This window comes from Cebus imitator, unplaced genomic scaffold (assembly GCF_001604975.1).
Source record: "Cebus imitator isolate Cc_AM_T3 unplaced genomic scaffold, Cebus_imitator-1.0 Scaffold97, whole genome shotgun sequence".
Taxonomy (NCBI): Eukaryota; Metazoa; Chordata; class Mammalia; order Primates; family Cebidae; genus Cebus; species Cebus imitator.
This window is the reverse complement of record NW_016107412.1, coordinates 1,932,203-1,946,978: the sequence shown is the minus strand read 5'-3', so window position 1 is coordinate 1,946,978 and position 14,776 is coordinate 1,932,203. Positions and strand designations below refer to the sequence as shown.

The following is a 14,776-nucleotide window of genomic DNA, read 5'->3' as shown; positions in this document are numbered from 1 at the left end:
GTGTTCCAGTCGCCTGTTGAAGAGGCGCCGGGGTCTGTTTGTTTTCCCCTGCGGCCACTCACTGCGCTGGCTTAAACAGCTGCACTGAGGTTTGTGGCGCTTTTTTCTGTTTTTTTCCCCTGGAAACTACTGTCCTGGTTCTCTGCTCAGTCCCCTTTTTGAGCTGGCGTATGGGCGACTCCCCGTGGCTCCAATTGCCAGCCTAAAGGCCCCCGGACCAGTGTATTTTGTATGGAGAAGCGCGGCTCTGGGGCGCCGACAAAGCAGCCGCGCTGGCGACCTTGGAGCGCCTCTGCCCGGGAATTTCCTAGTCTGTGGGCAATAAAAACGTGGCGTCCACTCACCCTCTGCGCTTTCACTGGGAGCTGCGATCCTGAGCTGTTCCTAAACGGCCATCTTGGATCAATCCCCCTTTTGATGCTATTTCAAGGTTTAAATGCACTATTGATATTTTTCAAGAAAATTAATATAGAGTGTATGGTTAAAATCAAAGGTGAAAAATATGATCATCAAGAACACACATTCTACAATATCAAGCCATGGAAGATATGACCATAGTGGCAGTGGGATAGGATTGCCTCAGTTGGCTAAAGGCAAATGCATTGTTAGAGACTTACCAGTTTAGCCATATATGGACAGCTTTGCACAATAATCTAGCATCTAAAAATAATATTAAGATCAAATCTTTACATATTCTATAATTTTTTACCCTGATATTAAGGAGTTTAGGGTTTGAAGAAATTGAAGATCAATAAATATAAATAGGGATTATTCTATAAAAATAAGTAAAAAAGACAAATGAAACTTTGAGACTTGCATGGTAGGGAGGATCTTTTTCTAAGTAATATGAACACTGTGAGCAAAGTCTAAGAAATTGAGATATTTATGAGATGGGAGGAAGCTAATCTGAACAGAATGAGGCATTATCAGCAAGAATTTGGGAATGTTCCGAATACACTGACAAATGGTCAGATTATGGAAGAGCTTAAAAGTCTGTCAAAAGAAGTGACCTTACGACACCTGATGTTGAGAAATTGCAACATTTTTGAAAAGTAGAGTTTGCATGATTAAAATGGCATTTGAGGTCCCTGTTAAACAAGGCACTGAAAAGATTAGAGAGGGAAGTGGACACAGTCAAATCACGCAGGATGATGCCTTGATAGTCAAACTTAACATTATAAATTTCCATAAGAAAGATCAACTATGCACAGGGATGCAGGAGTAATTAAATATGGCACAAAAACCGATTCTATAAGTAGATTTGTTGCCTAAGATAACCCACCTATTACTTTATACCAAAATAAAGTTGATACCAAACCAAAGAAAGCAAATGTAACTCAAAGGGTATATTTCAAAATAAGATATCATGTATATATATAATTAAAACTAGTTACTTGGAAATCAATTAGCATCTGTTATTACAGTAGAAACTCATTAAACAAAAGCGACTCAAAGAAGTGAAGCGTTTACTAACCAGCTATTCATCCTGATAAAACAGTTTATATTTTGTTTTTAAGTAATATAATCTACAAAGTCTCAGATTATGAGGAACATAATTTCTTCAAACTTTCACAAACACAAGAATGTTGAAATAACTAAAAATATTTTCAATACTTTCAAAAAGAATGTAGAAGTTAAAGGCCCAAATAATCTGTTTAATTCATGAATTACCATTCTCCTAAAAAGCAGGTATGTAAATTTTAAGATTTTAAAAAATCTTGAAAAGTAAAAATGGTCTGCAAAAATAGGTACTATCATATTAATGTAATTCATTGTTTCATGGGTCCCATATCACATTAGAGATACTCTAGAAACAGTTTGTAGCTTTATTAACAAAAAATACAGTATCCACGGTTTTCAAAATAAATAAATAAGAGCAGTTCTTGGCTTATGCATTTTAGCAAAAAAAGAAAACAAAACAAAGCAAAACTACAAACAGACAGACACAGCCTAATAAAAGTCATACTACTTTGTAAATATTGTTTTTCTAATTTGATCAATATGTTTCTATAAGAATTCAATTGTGATTTATATTTTTTATTTATTTCAGAACTTGATTTTAAAAATAAGGATCTCAAATATTTTCTTCCCGCATTTAATTAATATGACCACCTCAGAAATACAAAGACAACACATTTGTATTATATAAATGCCTTTGGATAATAACTCGTTATGCCTAAGTAATCATGTACACGGATCTAGGCAATAAATTTTCAAAGGTGATGAAAAAGAAACTATCTCTGTATTATTGTACGTACATTAAATTATTTTTTCCATACTTAAATCAATCCCTAAAATAACATCAGAAGTCACATATTTCTTCTGAGTACTGTTATTTTTTTAAAAAATATTTTCTTGGTATTTCTAAACAGTTAAGCTCATTATTTTAAAGGAATCATTTATAAACATGTATTGTATATAGTTAGTTACATACATCAACACAAAGGACAGAGACAGAGTAAATAGAAACTGACCTCGTTTACTGTGGCATAGTAGCTTTCATGCTTGAAAGTGGGCGAGTTGTCATTCCTGTCTCTTACCACTATTCGCACCTCATGGTAGATAATAGTGCCCACTTTTTTGTTGATGCACTGGACCTGCACCACAATGGAGTGTATGTTCATCGGTGGCTGCAATGTAGAAATTGCATCTTTTAAAACACTAATTAAAAACAAAGCTTCCCATTACTGTCAAAGTACTTATTCATTCAGAATTTTTCTATTCTTGTTTTTAAATTATAATAATCTAGAAAAAAATGATCATTTTAAGGACAAGAGAGGATAATCATTATTAATTTATGGATTGATTTTGTATCTCAGTGTATGGACTTCAGGTAGCATTATGCTCACAGTCACTGGATGGCTGATGAATGCAACCACAGAATTAATGCTTAGAATTGATGGAATGAAATGAAGTTTGTCCCTCCAAAGACTAAAGAAGCAATAATATAAACTTTTAATTTTAAAAAGTGTTAATAAATCCTTAGAGAAGAGAGATTGTTTATCTTTTATGTTTATATATATTTTTGCTAGAATATTTTATGTTCATTGCTGATCAAATTTAAAATACTGATAAAAGATAAATTTCAAAATCAGGCCAACTAAACTTACCAATTCTATTCATTTAAATGCTTATTTTGCTAACCTTTCTCTCTCTAAATATGTACGTATTATAGATACATAGGCACACAGTGAATATCAGCCAATGTCTGTAAGTATAGATTTACTATAGCATTTTGTTGCACTACGATGTTATTTGACAGCAATACTATACTTCATTGTACGCTTATAGCACAATGTATCCAAGTTGAAACGTACAATGAGCTGTTTCAGTCTATTATTTTTGTCATTATAAAAACTACTTCAATATATATTATAAATAAGCATATGCTCCCTTGTCTAACAATTTTTATAATAAATTCCTTGAAAAGGAAACGTATCATCAAAGGTGCACTTATTTATTCAAGTCCCATGGCTAAGAGCTTGCAGAGCAGGACTGCAAACCTACATTTATTTGACTCTAGAGTGAGAGTATTGAGCACTACAAAATATTTCTTTGTGATTTTTAACCCCTTTTGAGCTTATACAATTTTATCTCTAAATGTATCATTTTTGGCAGTGTCCTATCCTGACCACTCCATCTAAAAAACCTCGTCTCCAGACCTCTCCTTTCAAATTTCTTCCTATTTTTCTTTATTGTATTTGTCATTCAAAATTTGGCTTATCATATACTTTATATATTTGTTTTGGTTCGTCTGCCTTCACTAGACTGGAAGCTTAATAAAACCTGTCTGTTATTTTATCATGACGGTATCCCTCTTCCCAGTAACCAGCCCTATGCCTAAGACAGATGACCCAGAGTCAAACTGCTTGGCTTCCAGTTGCATAACCTACTAACTGTATGATGCAGGAAAAAGTACAAAGTATCTCTATGCTTCATTTGTTCATCTATAAAAATAAGACTAATGGTTACATCAGTGAGAACTGTAAATACTACATGTGATCAGACTGTACTGGGCACATACTAAACACTTCATGGGTTAAATACATACTCATTTATTAAAAAGCTAAATATCCAAAAGAATGAAAAAGTGAAATTTATAATTCATACAACATTTGTAAATGAGAAAAATCCTATAGAAACTACATCTAAACAGAAGGAGAACATTATTTAGTTTCAAGATTTTTTTTTTTTTTTTTTTGAGACAGAGTCTCACTCTGTCGCCAGGTGCTAGGCTGGAGTGCAGTGGCAAAATCTCGGCTCACTGCAACGTCTGTCTCCCATTTTCAAACAATTCTCCTGCCTCAGCCTCCTGAGTAGCTGGGACTACAGGCGTGTGCCACCACGTCCAGCTAATTTTTGTATTTTTTAGTAGAGACGAGGTTTCACCATGTTGGCCAGGACGGTCTCGATCTCTTGACCTTGTGATCCGCCTGCCTCGGCCTCCCAAAGTGCTGGGATTACAGGCTTGAGCCACTGCGCCTGGCCGTTTCGAGATATTTTTTATGGCCAACAAAGAAAGTTGACATGAATTTGTATCTCTCTGAATAACAGTACATAGAAAGAATAAATTGAGTCATCATTAACATATGAAAAGAGGCCTAGAGTGAAATGACACATAGCTCTGTGTTTTCATATCTACTCAATTTTACTTTTAATCATTGACATAAATGAAGACATTAAAGTCATGTATAAAATCTGTAAATGCCACAAAGCTCAGAAGGATGTATAATATATTTAATGACAAAAGACATGGCTCAAAGCCATCTTAATAAGTCATAATAATGGGTTGCAAATGGTAAACTTTTATAATAATAAGTATTACCCTATAATTTGTAATAGAAAAAAAGTCAATCACCCAAATGTAATAGATGGCTACAAACATTAATGTAAAAATTGTGCAATTTTGATAGCTAAAAGCTGATTTTACATGCCAGCACTATAAATAGGCTACTGGAACCACTAATGTGCACTGTACATTAATTAATAATGTCAGGTATTAATAATACAGGTAGATTATAACAGGCACCATTTTACAGGTGCATAGAGGAGAAATTTGAACACTTTTGACAATGTATAAAATTGGACGATTTTAAGTTTAACAAGTTATGATTTGCCAAATGTCTAAATGGTTGTTATGGAAACATCCATTAGTTTATTTATTATAGTTTTAGAGAGTAGAAATAATAAAAATGGGTAAAAAAATATTTCAAAGATGTATCAAAATATCTCATGCAAATCAAATATATACACCTACTATGAGTGCATAAAAGTTTTTAAAAGCAACAGGGCATAGATTCTTATCAGTAGAACAGTATAGTTTATGTTAGAAATACATTTACACCTTCTCATTTCACCTTTCTTCCAATTACTATTCCTCTGCCATTGTGAGCTAAGATGTTTATAAGGCTTCAATTTCTTTTTTTTCACATTTATATATATATATATATATATATATATATATATATATATATATATATATATATATAAACCAGGAGGAAAAAGTGGCAGAGAGCAAACTCTTCTATAAAACAAGAGCCATCATTGAAAATACGCCGGTCTGAGAATAAAAGACCATTGAAAACGACTAGCTCTTAGAAGTTTCCGGGAAAGAATTTTAATTAGTCGACCTCCATGTTTACTACCAGCTTTCAAGTGTTTGCTCTAATAGAGTTAAGGGAGGTCCAGCATATTTTAATTGTAAATTAAAAACAAAATAAATATGCATACTATTTGCCCTTGGCACATCTCTTAGAAGACAATGAGGTGAATTATGCACTTTTAAAGTTATTTATCTTCCAATTATTGCAGGAGAGACCTATAAAAACATTCTATCTCAACTTCTAATTCTACATTGAGTGGTACCACAGGGACCAAAAGGTCACAGTCTTTTCCGAGAGAGGATCAAATGCACTGTGCACTGAGCCCTCACTTAGTCCTGCTAAGCACCCATAAATTAGATCTAACCAGGTCACCTGGAACTCTTGTCACTCTCAACTTTAGCTCCCAGTACAACTGTCAGTAGCATGGCTAGAGCTCAGAGGACAATAAATTATAACCATAATAGATCACGCCGAAGGCAAAAATTCCCTGTGGCTAATATATAACACACAATATAATTTGGTATTGGCATGGATTCTATTCTTCTGTATAAGAAGGTCACAAAAAAAATAAAAGTACAGTTCTACTAAGTTGATTAGCGGGAATTTAGGGACTCCAAAATACTTAAGAATGTGTTAGGGAAATTTTCGTTTATCTTTCATAACTGGTGGCAAAAGTAAGTCATGGTAGTTTGATCTTTTCTAATTTTGTTTCTTCATGAAACAAGAAAAAAATGCTAGGTAGAAATGTGTTCATGTACTTATTTAAAACAATTAACATTCATATATACATAAACATGAAAGCTATTCTTTCAAATTAAAAATAAGTGCTTAACACAATACTTGCATATTTGTGTATTAATGAACCAGTGTACAGGTTTCAATATGTATATCAGGAATTATATATATCAACAAGTAAAAGATAGTGTCATTAAAAAGGGGTTTGAGAGTGTGAAGAAAAAGAAATTTCCAACAACAATGTAAAAATTTTGTAATTCTAAAAAAGAAAAAAACATTAAATAGGAATTTCTGTTATGAATTTCTCAATCATTTAGGATTCAACATGAAACATGAATTTTTATAAGAGATTTGTTGATGTAAGCAGCGTAGATTATAGCATAAATCTTTGATCTAATAATTTCTTTTCTAGAAACCAAATGATTTGGAAGTCTTAATTATTTGTGGGGCAAGGAACACATTTTTGGTAAATCTATAGGAATTGATTTTGTTTTCCATAAAGTATAAGCAAAGTTTATCCAATCCTCACGAGTGAATTTTTTTGTCATATTTCTATGTACTTACTACCTTCATAACATATTCTTCACTAGTTCAAAAGTAATGTGGGAGACAGTGAAAAGAAATAAGACATCGTCTGTGTTATAAATAATTTTTAAGTAAAAAAGCAAACATAAAGGTAGTGACTAGCCAGAGTTTTCAGTATCCTTCACAAATTAAATTTTCACAATGAATACTAGAATATTTACAAGAAGACATTGCCTGAAAATAAAATATCAATTTAAAAATATAATTAGGCATATGTAACGTGTAGATACATTTGAAGATTTTGCAAAGTGAATTCTTAGGGTCATTCAGTCTATTTAATGATAGGTACTTGTTATATGAAAAGTTTAATGGGGGTAAGGATTAATCTGACATTGTCCTTGGACATTAATAGCAACTTTAAAAAAACTGATATGAGGTGAACATAAATAAAGGAAGTCAAAAACTCTATTAGACAATATGGATTTTAGAACAAGGAATTGCATACCATTGTTATTAGAAAATAATTTATACAGAAACAGCATCTAAGATATATCTTAGCAGTAGATAAAATTTAATTGATAGCACTGGAGAATGGTGATTTCAAAATTTATGTTCAAAAGAACATCAGGGAAGGCATGGTAAGAAAATCTTAAATTATGGTTATGGGACAATAATTAGTTTTTCTAGATTATAGTTCATATGTTTCTAAATAAAAAGAAATGATATAAACAGTATGTATCTCAAATCTAGGAAAACTCAAGAGCCAGATAGAAAACAGTTTGCAATGAAAAGCTATCTGCGGACAGAGCCTCTGTTTCAGATCACTGAATGTAGAATAGGCTGAATCAAGAAAGGTGACAGAACAGTTAGGTTATATGAGTGTTGACTAAGAGGTCTCGTGCTAAAGTTATACTGATGGATGGAGATGCAAGATACAATGGGGAGATAAAACTACTAAATTTAGCAGTTAAATGGACACTGGCCTGGACAGAGAAGTCAAGCTCTTTGCGTAGCTACCGAGTTAGAGTCTGAAAGAAAAGAAGCTAAGGTAATTTGGTGTTGTTACGAACATAATTTCTCTCCTTTCAAAAGCTTTTAAAATTTTTCCCAGGATTTTGAGATAAGTATTATTGGACTGTACCTGAGTCATACTTTTGTTAATTATTGATATCATCGTGACCATTATCATCACATGCTCAATAGTGATGAGGGCATATTGGTCAGGTGAAATAATCATTTGGCATTTCAAAATTTTTATGTGATGCCGCTTTATTACTGAGACTCTTCGTGTTCCCCCAAAAAATTACAGTTCAGTTGTTTTCTCTTTTGTGGCTTTTAATTGGTAACCTTTCTTCTTTTATTTTTGGATGCAGAATATTTATGTAACTTTAGTAAACCAAAACTAAAAACAAGAAATAAAAATAAATGATGACCATAAGGGAAAATCTCATGAACCAAGTTTTTAAAACTATAAAATAGTTTATAGTCATACAATCACATGTAAATACTTCCTAATTAAATACAAATATTTGAGCGTTGGGTATTTTTATGCTTGATTTTCACCCTTAGAAATTTTTATAAAGATCACGTTTATCAGCTTATTTTTAACACTTAATTTTAAAAATGTTTTTGGTTATATTGTTTGCTTTTAATTCTATTGCAGCCATAATTATTCAAATGTCCACATTAAAAGACAGTTTATTGCCTCAATGAGCAAATGTAGAAAACATGATTTGGAACACCTTCTCTGGAAAATACATTTTTCTCTATCTGCTGCTAAAAAGATTGGTATAATTGGATATGGATCTATCATGGAGCCCTACCCCTTGCTTCCTGGCTATAGATGCAAGACAATGAGTATTTAATTACTACTTTTCTCAGAAATTTTAAAACAAAACAAAATACAGTGAATTTAAGCCATTTTTAATAGCCATTGCTTAAAACATTTATGGAGAACTGACGTGGCATGAACATAGAAAATACCTAAAGTCAAGAGCAAAACAAGGAAATGGAATAAAATTACAGATGTATAATGGAATCTACTCTGCAGAAAGAAGAGTAGAGAATATACACATAGAAAGGTAGAAACTAGAGACCATATAGTCGAAGACCAAGCAGTTTTCCTCTCTCCCTGGTAAACTTACAATTTCCATAAAAGTAAATTATTTTTTATCTCTATACCATTGATATTATTAATACTCTCTCCCATCGATTTGATATCACTTGAAGGCATTCTTGTGTTTTCCTTATAAGCCAAATAACTTTGATTAAAATCAGAGTATTTTTAGAAAAGCATCATTACATGACAAAGATTCAGTGGAAAATTTTCTGTAAAATTTATTTCAAGAGCAATTTACCACTATGAAAAATTAAAGTTAATTATAGGCGAGTGATTATAACACAAGCTTTGGCAGTTGTTAGTAGGATCAAACTCAAATTGTTGGTTCTATTTTGTTATTCAGAGCAATCGTATATATACACATAAATATATATATGTATATATATATATATATATATATACATTATACATATATATGCATGTGTGTGTGTATTATTATTATTATTATTATTATTATTTTGAGACAGGAGTCACACTCTATCACCTAGGCTGGAGTGCAGTGGTGTGATCTTGGTTCACTGCAACCTCCACCTCCTAGGATCAAGTGATTATCCTGCCTCAGCTTCTAGATAGTTGGGATTACAGGGTGCCCACAACAACGCCTGGCTAATTTTTAGATTTTTAGTGGAAACAGGTTTTCACCATGTTGGCCACACTGGTCTTGAACTCCTGACCTCAAGTGATCCACTGGCCTTGGCTTCCCAAAGTGCTGGGATTATAGGCGTGTGCCATCACACCCAGCCCGTATTTTTTATTGTGATTCATTATATTGTAAAAGAACAACCAAAAACTTTGGGCAACAACCAAAGGAATTGCATTTCAAGTAAATGCCGTATATTTTAAAAGATACTAAAAATATCTTGGTATTTATAATAATATAGTTATTTAACAATAATGTATATTTTATCAATATGTGGATTTGGGAAACAACATTTTATATTAATAAAATTTAAGACAATATAATTAAATGTATATATTTACATATACTTATATCACAGTATTAGGTTATATGACATTAACACTGGAGAGCATATTTACAAATATAACCTATATAAAAAGTGTACACTCATATGTTTTCCAAATGAATTCTCTACTGTATTTTTGTAGAAAGTATTGTTAACTAGGATCACAGAGAAGCATACCAAAAAAATATCTTATTCTAAATCAATGTAAATAATGTTAAAATAATTAAATGAAACACACAACAGCTCTCCAAGTAGACTAAAATATTTTCAAGTATTTATATTCCTATTTCATTTCAGAAATTACAATTATTTGGCAATATTGGTGTGGAAGCATATAAGTACAGTATATCTGGAGGACCATTTAGTAAAATGGATATAACGTCCTATCTCAGTAATATAATGAAAGTAAATTAATTTCTCTCTATAAAGCAACCAAACAATTGTACAAAGATGTGTGTACAAAAATGTTCACTACAGCATTTTTGTAATTATTAAAAACTGCAAGCAAACTTAACATCCAAGATAAGAGATTCATTTTTTTAAAAATCTCTGATTTTCATCCAATAAACAACTATGAAGTTGATACAGATTTTATAAATACATATTTGTTTGCATTATAATTTTAGATGCATTATAAATTTCATGGAAAAATAGGCTGAAAGCATAATGAACAGTATAATTCAATTTAAATTAATAAGTATTATAAATATACATACCAACACACATAAAGGCATGAAATAAAATGTAGCAGGATAAATATTAAATGTTATTTTTCCTAAATAAAATTACCTTCATATATATGCTGATTTTCTGATATATTTATCATAAGCATATATTATTTTACAATTAAATGAGGCTGTAATTTCCAGTGATGATTAGATTTGGATTAAAAGCCTGGATTTATCTCACTAATTTTCTAGCAGTAATGGTCTATACGTCACATAAAGCAGATGGGCACTGGGTTAAGGATATTTAGAATAAAAGACTTTATGCTTTGATGAATGCATCCCTAAAAGCACTATGGCAGCAAGAAAACATAATTCACAAGAATTCAAAAAATTCATAGGTAATAAAGTACATAGTAAACTGTACTAAAGTAAGAGGCAAATTGAGATTTATTAAAGGCTGCAAATTTTAGTCATGAAATAGTATAAAGTATCAACTACTCCATAACCTGTTGTAAAGTGGATCATAAACCCTGAGCAATGATGTGACACGATTCAGGTTCACTAAGCTCAGTGTCTGACATTTGGATTTCATCAAATGAAAACTTGTGGGTAAGCATGTTTAGAGTTACTCTGAGTTTTCCCAGGTCCAGCACAATTACTGGTTACAATCCACTACCCCTTGCCCCTCTGCACTCAAGAAAGAGAGGTGCAAACAAGTGAGAACAAAGTTACTGTAGAGAACTACTTAAGCCAATTACAGTTTTGTTTTTTTTTTTAACTTTTCCAGAAATGAAATATACAACAACTTTAGTAATTTAGCAATTTATTTTAAGGTAATGTCTCACTCTGCTGCCCAGGCTGGAGTGCATTGGTGTGATCACGGTTCATTGTAGCCACCATCCTCCAACCCCAAGTTCAGTGGATCTTCCCACCAGTCTGCAGGTTAGCGGGACTTCAGGCATGTGTTACCATGGCTGGTTAGTTTTTTAAGTTTTTTTTGTTAAGACAGAGTCTTGCTCTATTGCTCAGGGTGGACTCAAACTCCTGGGCTCAAGCAGTTCTCTCCACTGGGCCTCCCAAAGTGCTGGAATTACAGGTATGAGCCACCGCTGTGCCAAGCCCAATATAGATATTTTTAATGACAAAATATTTATGCTAGCTGAGAACTACTTGATTGGCATATTACCATGAAACTTTTGCTCACTCCCTTTTTCTTTTTTGCAGCTGTGTAAGACATTTTCACAGCTTCACCCTTCAACCAATGCTTACTATTTGTAAAACCAAGCTCCTGTGAGCGCACCCACCAAACTCTACGTCTTCAAGCCAACAGCTGAGTGATATACTTGTACGTTACCATCACTGGAGAGAAATGGGTTACAGCCATGCTCATCCTACTTTGCCAAGGATACCACCTCTTTTTTCTAGGCACTCTACTTCTTGTTCAGAAATCTAAAAAGCTTCCGGGATATTAAAGGGGAAGTATAATGGTTCTCTAAGACACAGACATTTCCTTCCTTTCTCATTCTTCTTTCAATGTGTTAAAAAAGGAACTGTTGTTGATATACTCAGGAAATAAATCCAAATTATATAAGAAAAATTCAAAATGATATATACACACACATAGACATTTAAATTATAATAAAGTTATATCATAGAAGCAAAGAAAAAAAAAATCACTAACATCTCTATCCAGAACTCTGCCAGTGCTGTTCAGGAAAAGCATTTGCTTAACAGGATCCATTAACACCCAGTAATCCACATTGTCCTTTAAAGAAAGTTCTATGGTGGGGTCTGGTCCTCCAGCAGTCCCTTTGATCAGCATGTTGTCCACCAGAATTGTACCTGCAAACCAAAGAAAGTTATTTGAAAACATACTCTACTCATATGAATTCTTTAGCAAAGACCATGCTCTTAAACCATGGCTGGCTATCAGTTCTAAATTAGAAAATACTCAACTGTATATCTAGCATAAGACAGAAAATAGTATTTGCCAAAAAGCCAAAATATCTGCATTATTTATAAATATTTTTGGATAAAGGTAGAAGGCAAAGATTGAAACACAGTGAGTTCCATCATCCATTTTCTATTTCCCGCTAACAACATAAATCTGTTCCCCCCATCTATTACTTTTCACAGGAGTTATCATTGAATTTTATCTTGAACAAAAGGAAATGCCTGTAACAACAGAGTCTGACGCCTCAATTCATTCTGTAAGACCTCTGACGTGAAAAATAAGATATTTTGAAACTAAAAAAGGAAGAGGAAAGAAGAGAGATTTTAAAAAGTGGCTGAGTCTCCATGGTGAGAATCGCTTCGTTTTCTTTTATCTTAGAGCAAATACATAAAACATAAACCTTGATATGTAAGACAAAACTAGTGTGCAGAAATGCAATAGAAGCCATTCTTCTTTAAGACACGTCTGGGCTACCCCATTAGAACAATGCACTATGCCAAAGGAACATTTCAGTGCTTGCTTTCTTATTATTTTTTTCAGCAATCTGAATTGTAGACAGTTTTTGAATAAGAGTTTAAAAGATTATACCTCTAACCCTTTCTACTCTGTTAAAGATACCACGGATTTTACTTGTTCCATGCAAATAGCATGGCACGGATGCAACTTGAATCCCATTTATCCCTCACACAGCAATGATATCTTTGCCAAACAATAACGTTCCATGGCTTAGAGCAATCATTTACAACTGATCCATTTTATGAAACTTACAGATATAGAAGAGATGCAGCTATGCAAATGTAAATGTAGCCTCCAAAAAACACTAGAATACATGGCAAATATTGAAAGAAATCATTGCCTTAGGATAACACACAAGAATATATAGAGAATGAATATAAATCTGGCTTGAAAAATATAATGAAAAAATGTATCCGTTGCGTTCCTTAAGGCATGAAATTGGCCTAAATGTTATGACATTGCATAATTTAAAAAAAGTGGAAGGCTCTTTAAAATATTTTCTCAGTACTTTAATAAGAACTAAAATTACCTATAATATTTATTTATCATACTATTACAACAGGTCTTTATCTGTCGAAGAAATGTTGGAAAGAATGATGAATCTTTTATAACAAGCCCCAATAATGTTTAAACACAAATGTCTCACATATACATACTTTTCTAAATGGCAAAATTCTTTTCTACTTTTTCCACATACTAGGATATAATTATATGAATATTGAGTGGAATGAGTATTTTTATTTTTGTCTAAAGTAGTAAATAGAGAACCTACATACAATACACTCCAAAGTATAGATCAGATATTGATAACATTTTATTGCCTATAAATGTGTTTAAGAATATATATATTCAAGGCCCCAGTACATACTAATTTATAAATACTTCACACAACTCACCATAAAAAGTTATTGGATTTATATGTCAATATAGAATTGAGAAACTGAAAGAGAATTCATTTTCTGATTAACAAAAAATATATATACAATAGGCAGGTCAATTAACATTAATACCTTGACTCAATAGTGTTTAAGAGTAGCTACTGCAAATCTTCTGATTGTGTGTGTGTGTGTGTGTGTGTGTGTGTGTGTGTGTGTGTAGTATACTCCAAGCAGATAGGTTAAGTGAAGGAGCCATTGAACTCTCTTTACAAAACAGTTTATAAACAGATCAAGTTTTGATGGCAACTATTATTAAGTGGTGAAACAAAAGCACTATTTGGATTTATATTTCATTTCATGATTTTTTTAATTTTCATGGGAACGATCTCAATGGTTTTCTTGGTTTCAGCTCACCTCTGTGTTCATCAATGACTGAAACTCAACAATAAGTCTTTCTGCTATTGGTGTGTTGAAAAAGAGAGTTTTATTTGCTTGCCTGCTTTCCCTTTTAGAATTGTTCATTTGTATTGCCAAAAAGAAAAAAAAAAGTAGCCTTTAAATTTTCATATGCCATCTTGCTTTAAGCCAAAAGTTCAGGGGAGAGAAAAGAGAGCCTACCTTAAGCAGACATGATACAAGGAGCAAGATACATATTAAAAAAAATTAACTTAAGTTTTCACTCTGAATTGCCTGAACAACTGTGCCCATACCCCTCTCCTCAGAAAAATATGTGACACCCAAGCTAATGTTAGCACTGAACCAGAAACTTCTGTCTCTCTCTATCCAGCAGTGGAGACTGTATCTTACTACACA

At 32.6% G+C, this 14,776-nt stretch overlaps 1 protein-coding gene across 10 annotated transcripts in view; it reads right to left on the bottom strand.

The window, feature by feature from the left end:
- Positions 1-14,776, bottom strand: part of PCDH15 (protocadherin related 15) — a 1,323,555-nt gene that overhangs the window by 525,909 nt on the left and 782,870 nt on the right. For all 10 annotated transcript variants that reach the window (XM_037741275.1, XM_037741277.1, XM_037741276.1 and 7 more), the window contains 2 exons: positions 12,297-12,457; positions 2,475-2,630 (listed from right to left, as the gene is read on the bottom strand). In XM_037741275.1, the coding sequence (XP_037597203.1) occupies positions 2,475-2,630; positions 12,297-12,457 (317 nt within the window). The remainder of the gene's footprint in view (positions 1-2,474; positions 2,631-12,296; positions 12,458-14,776) is intronic.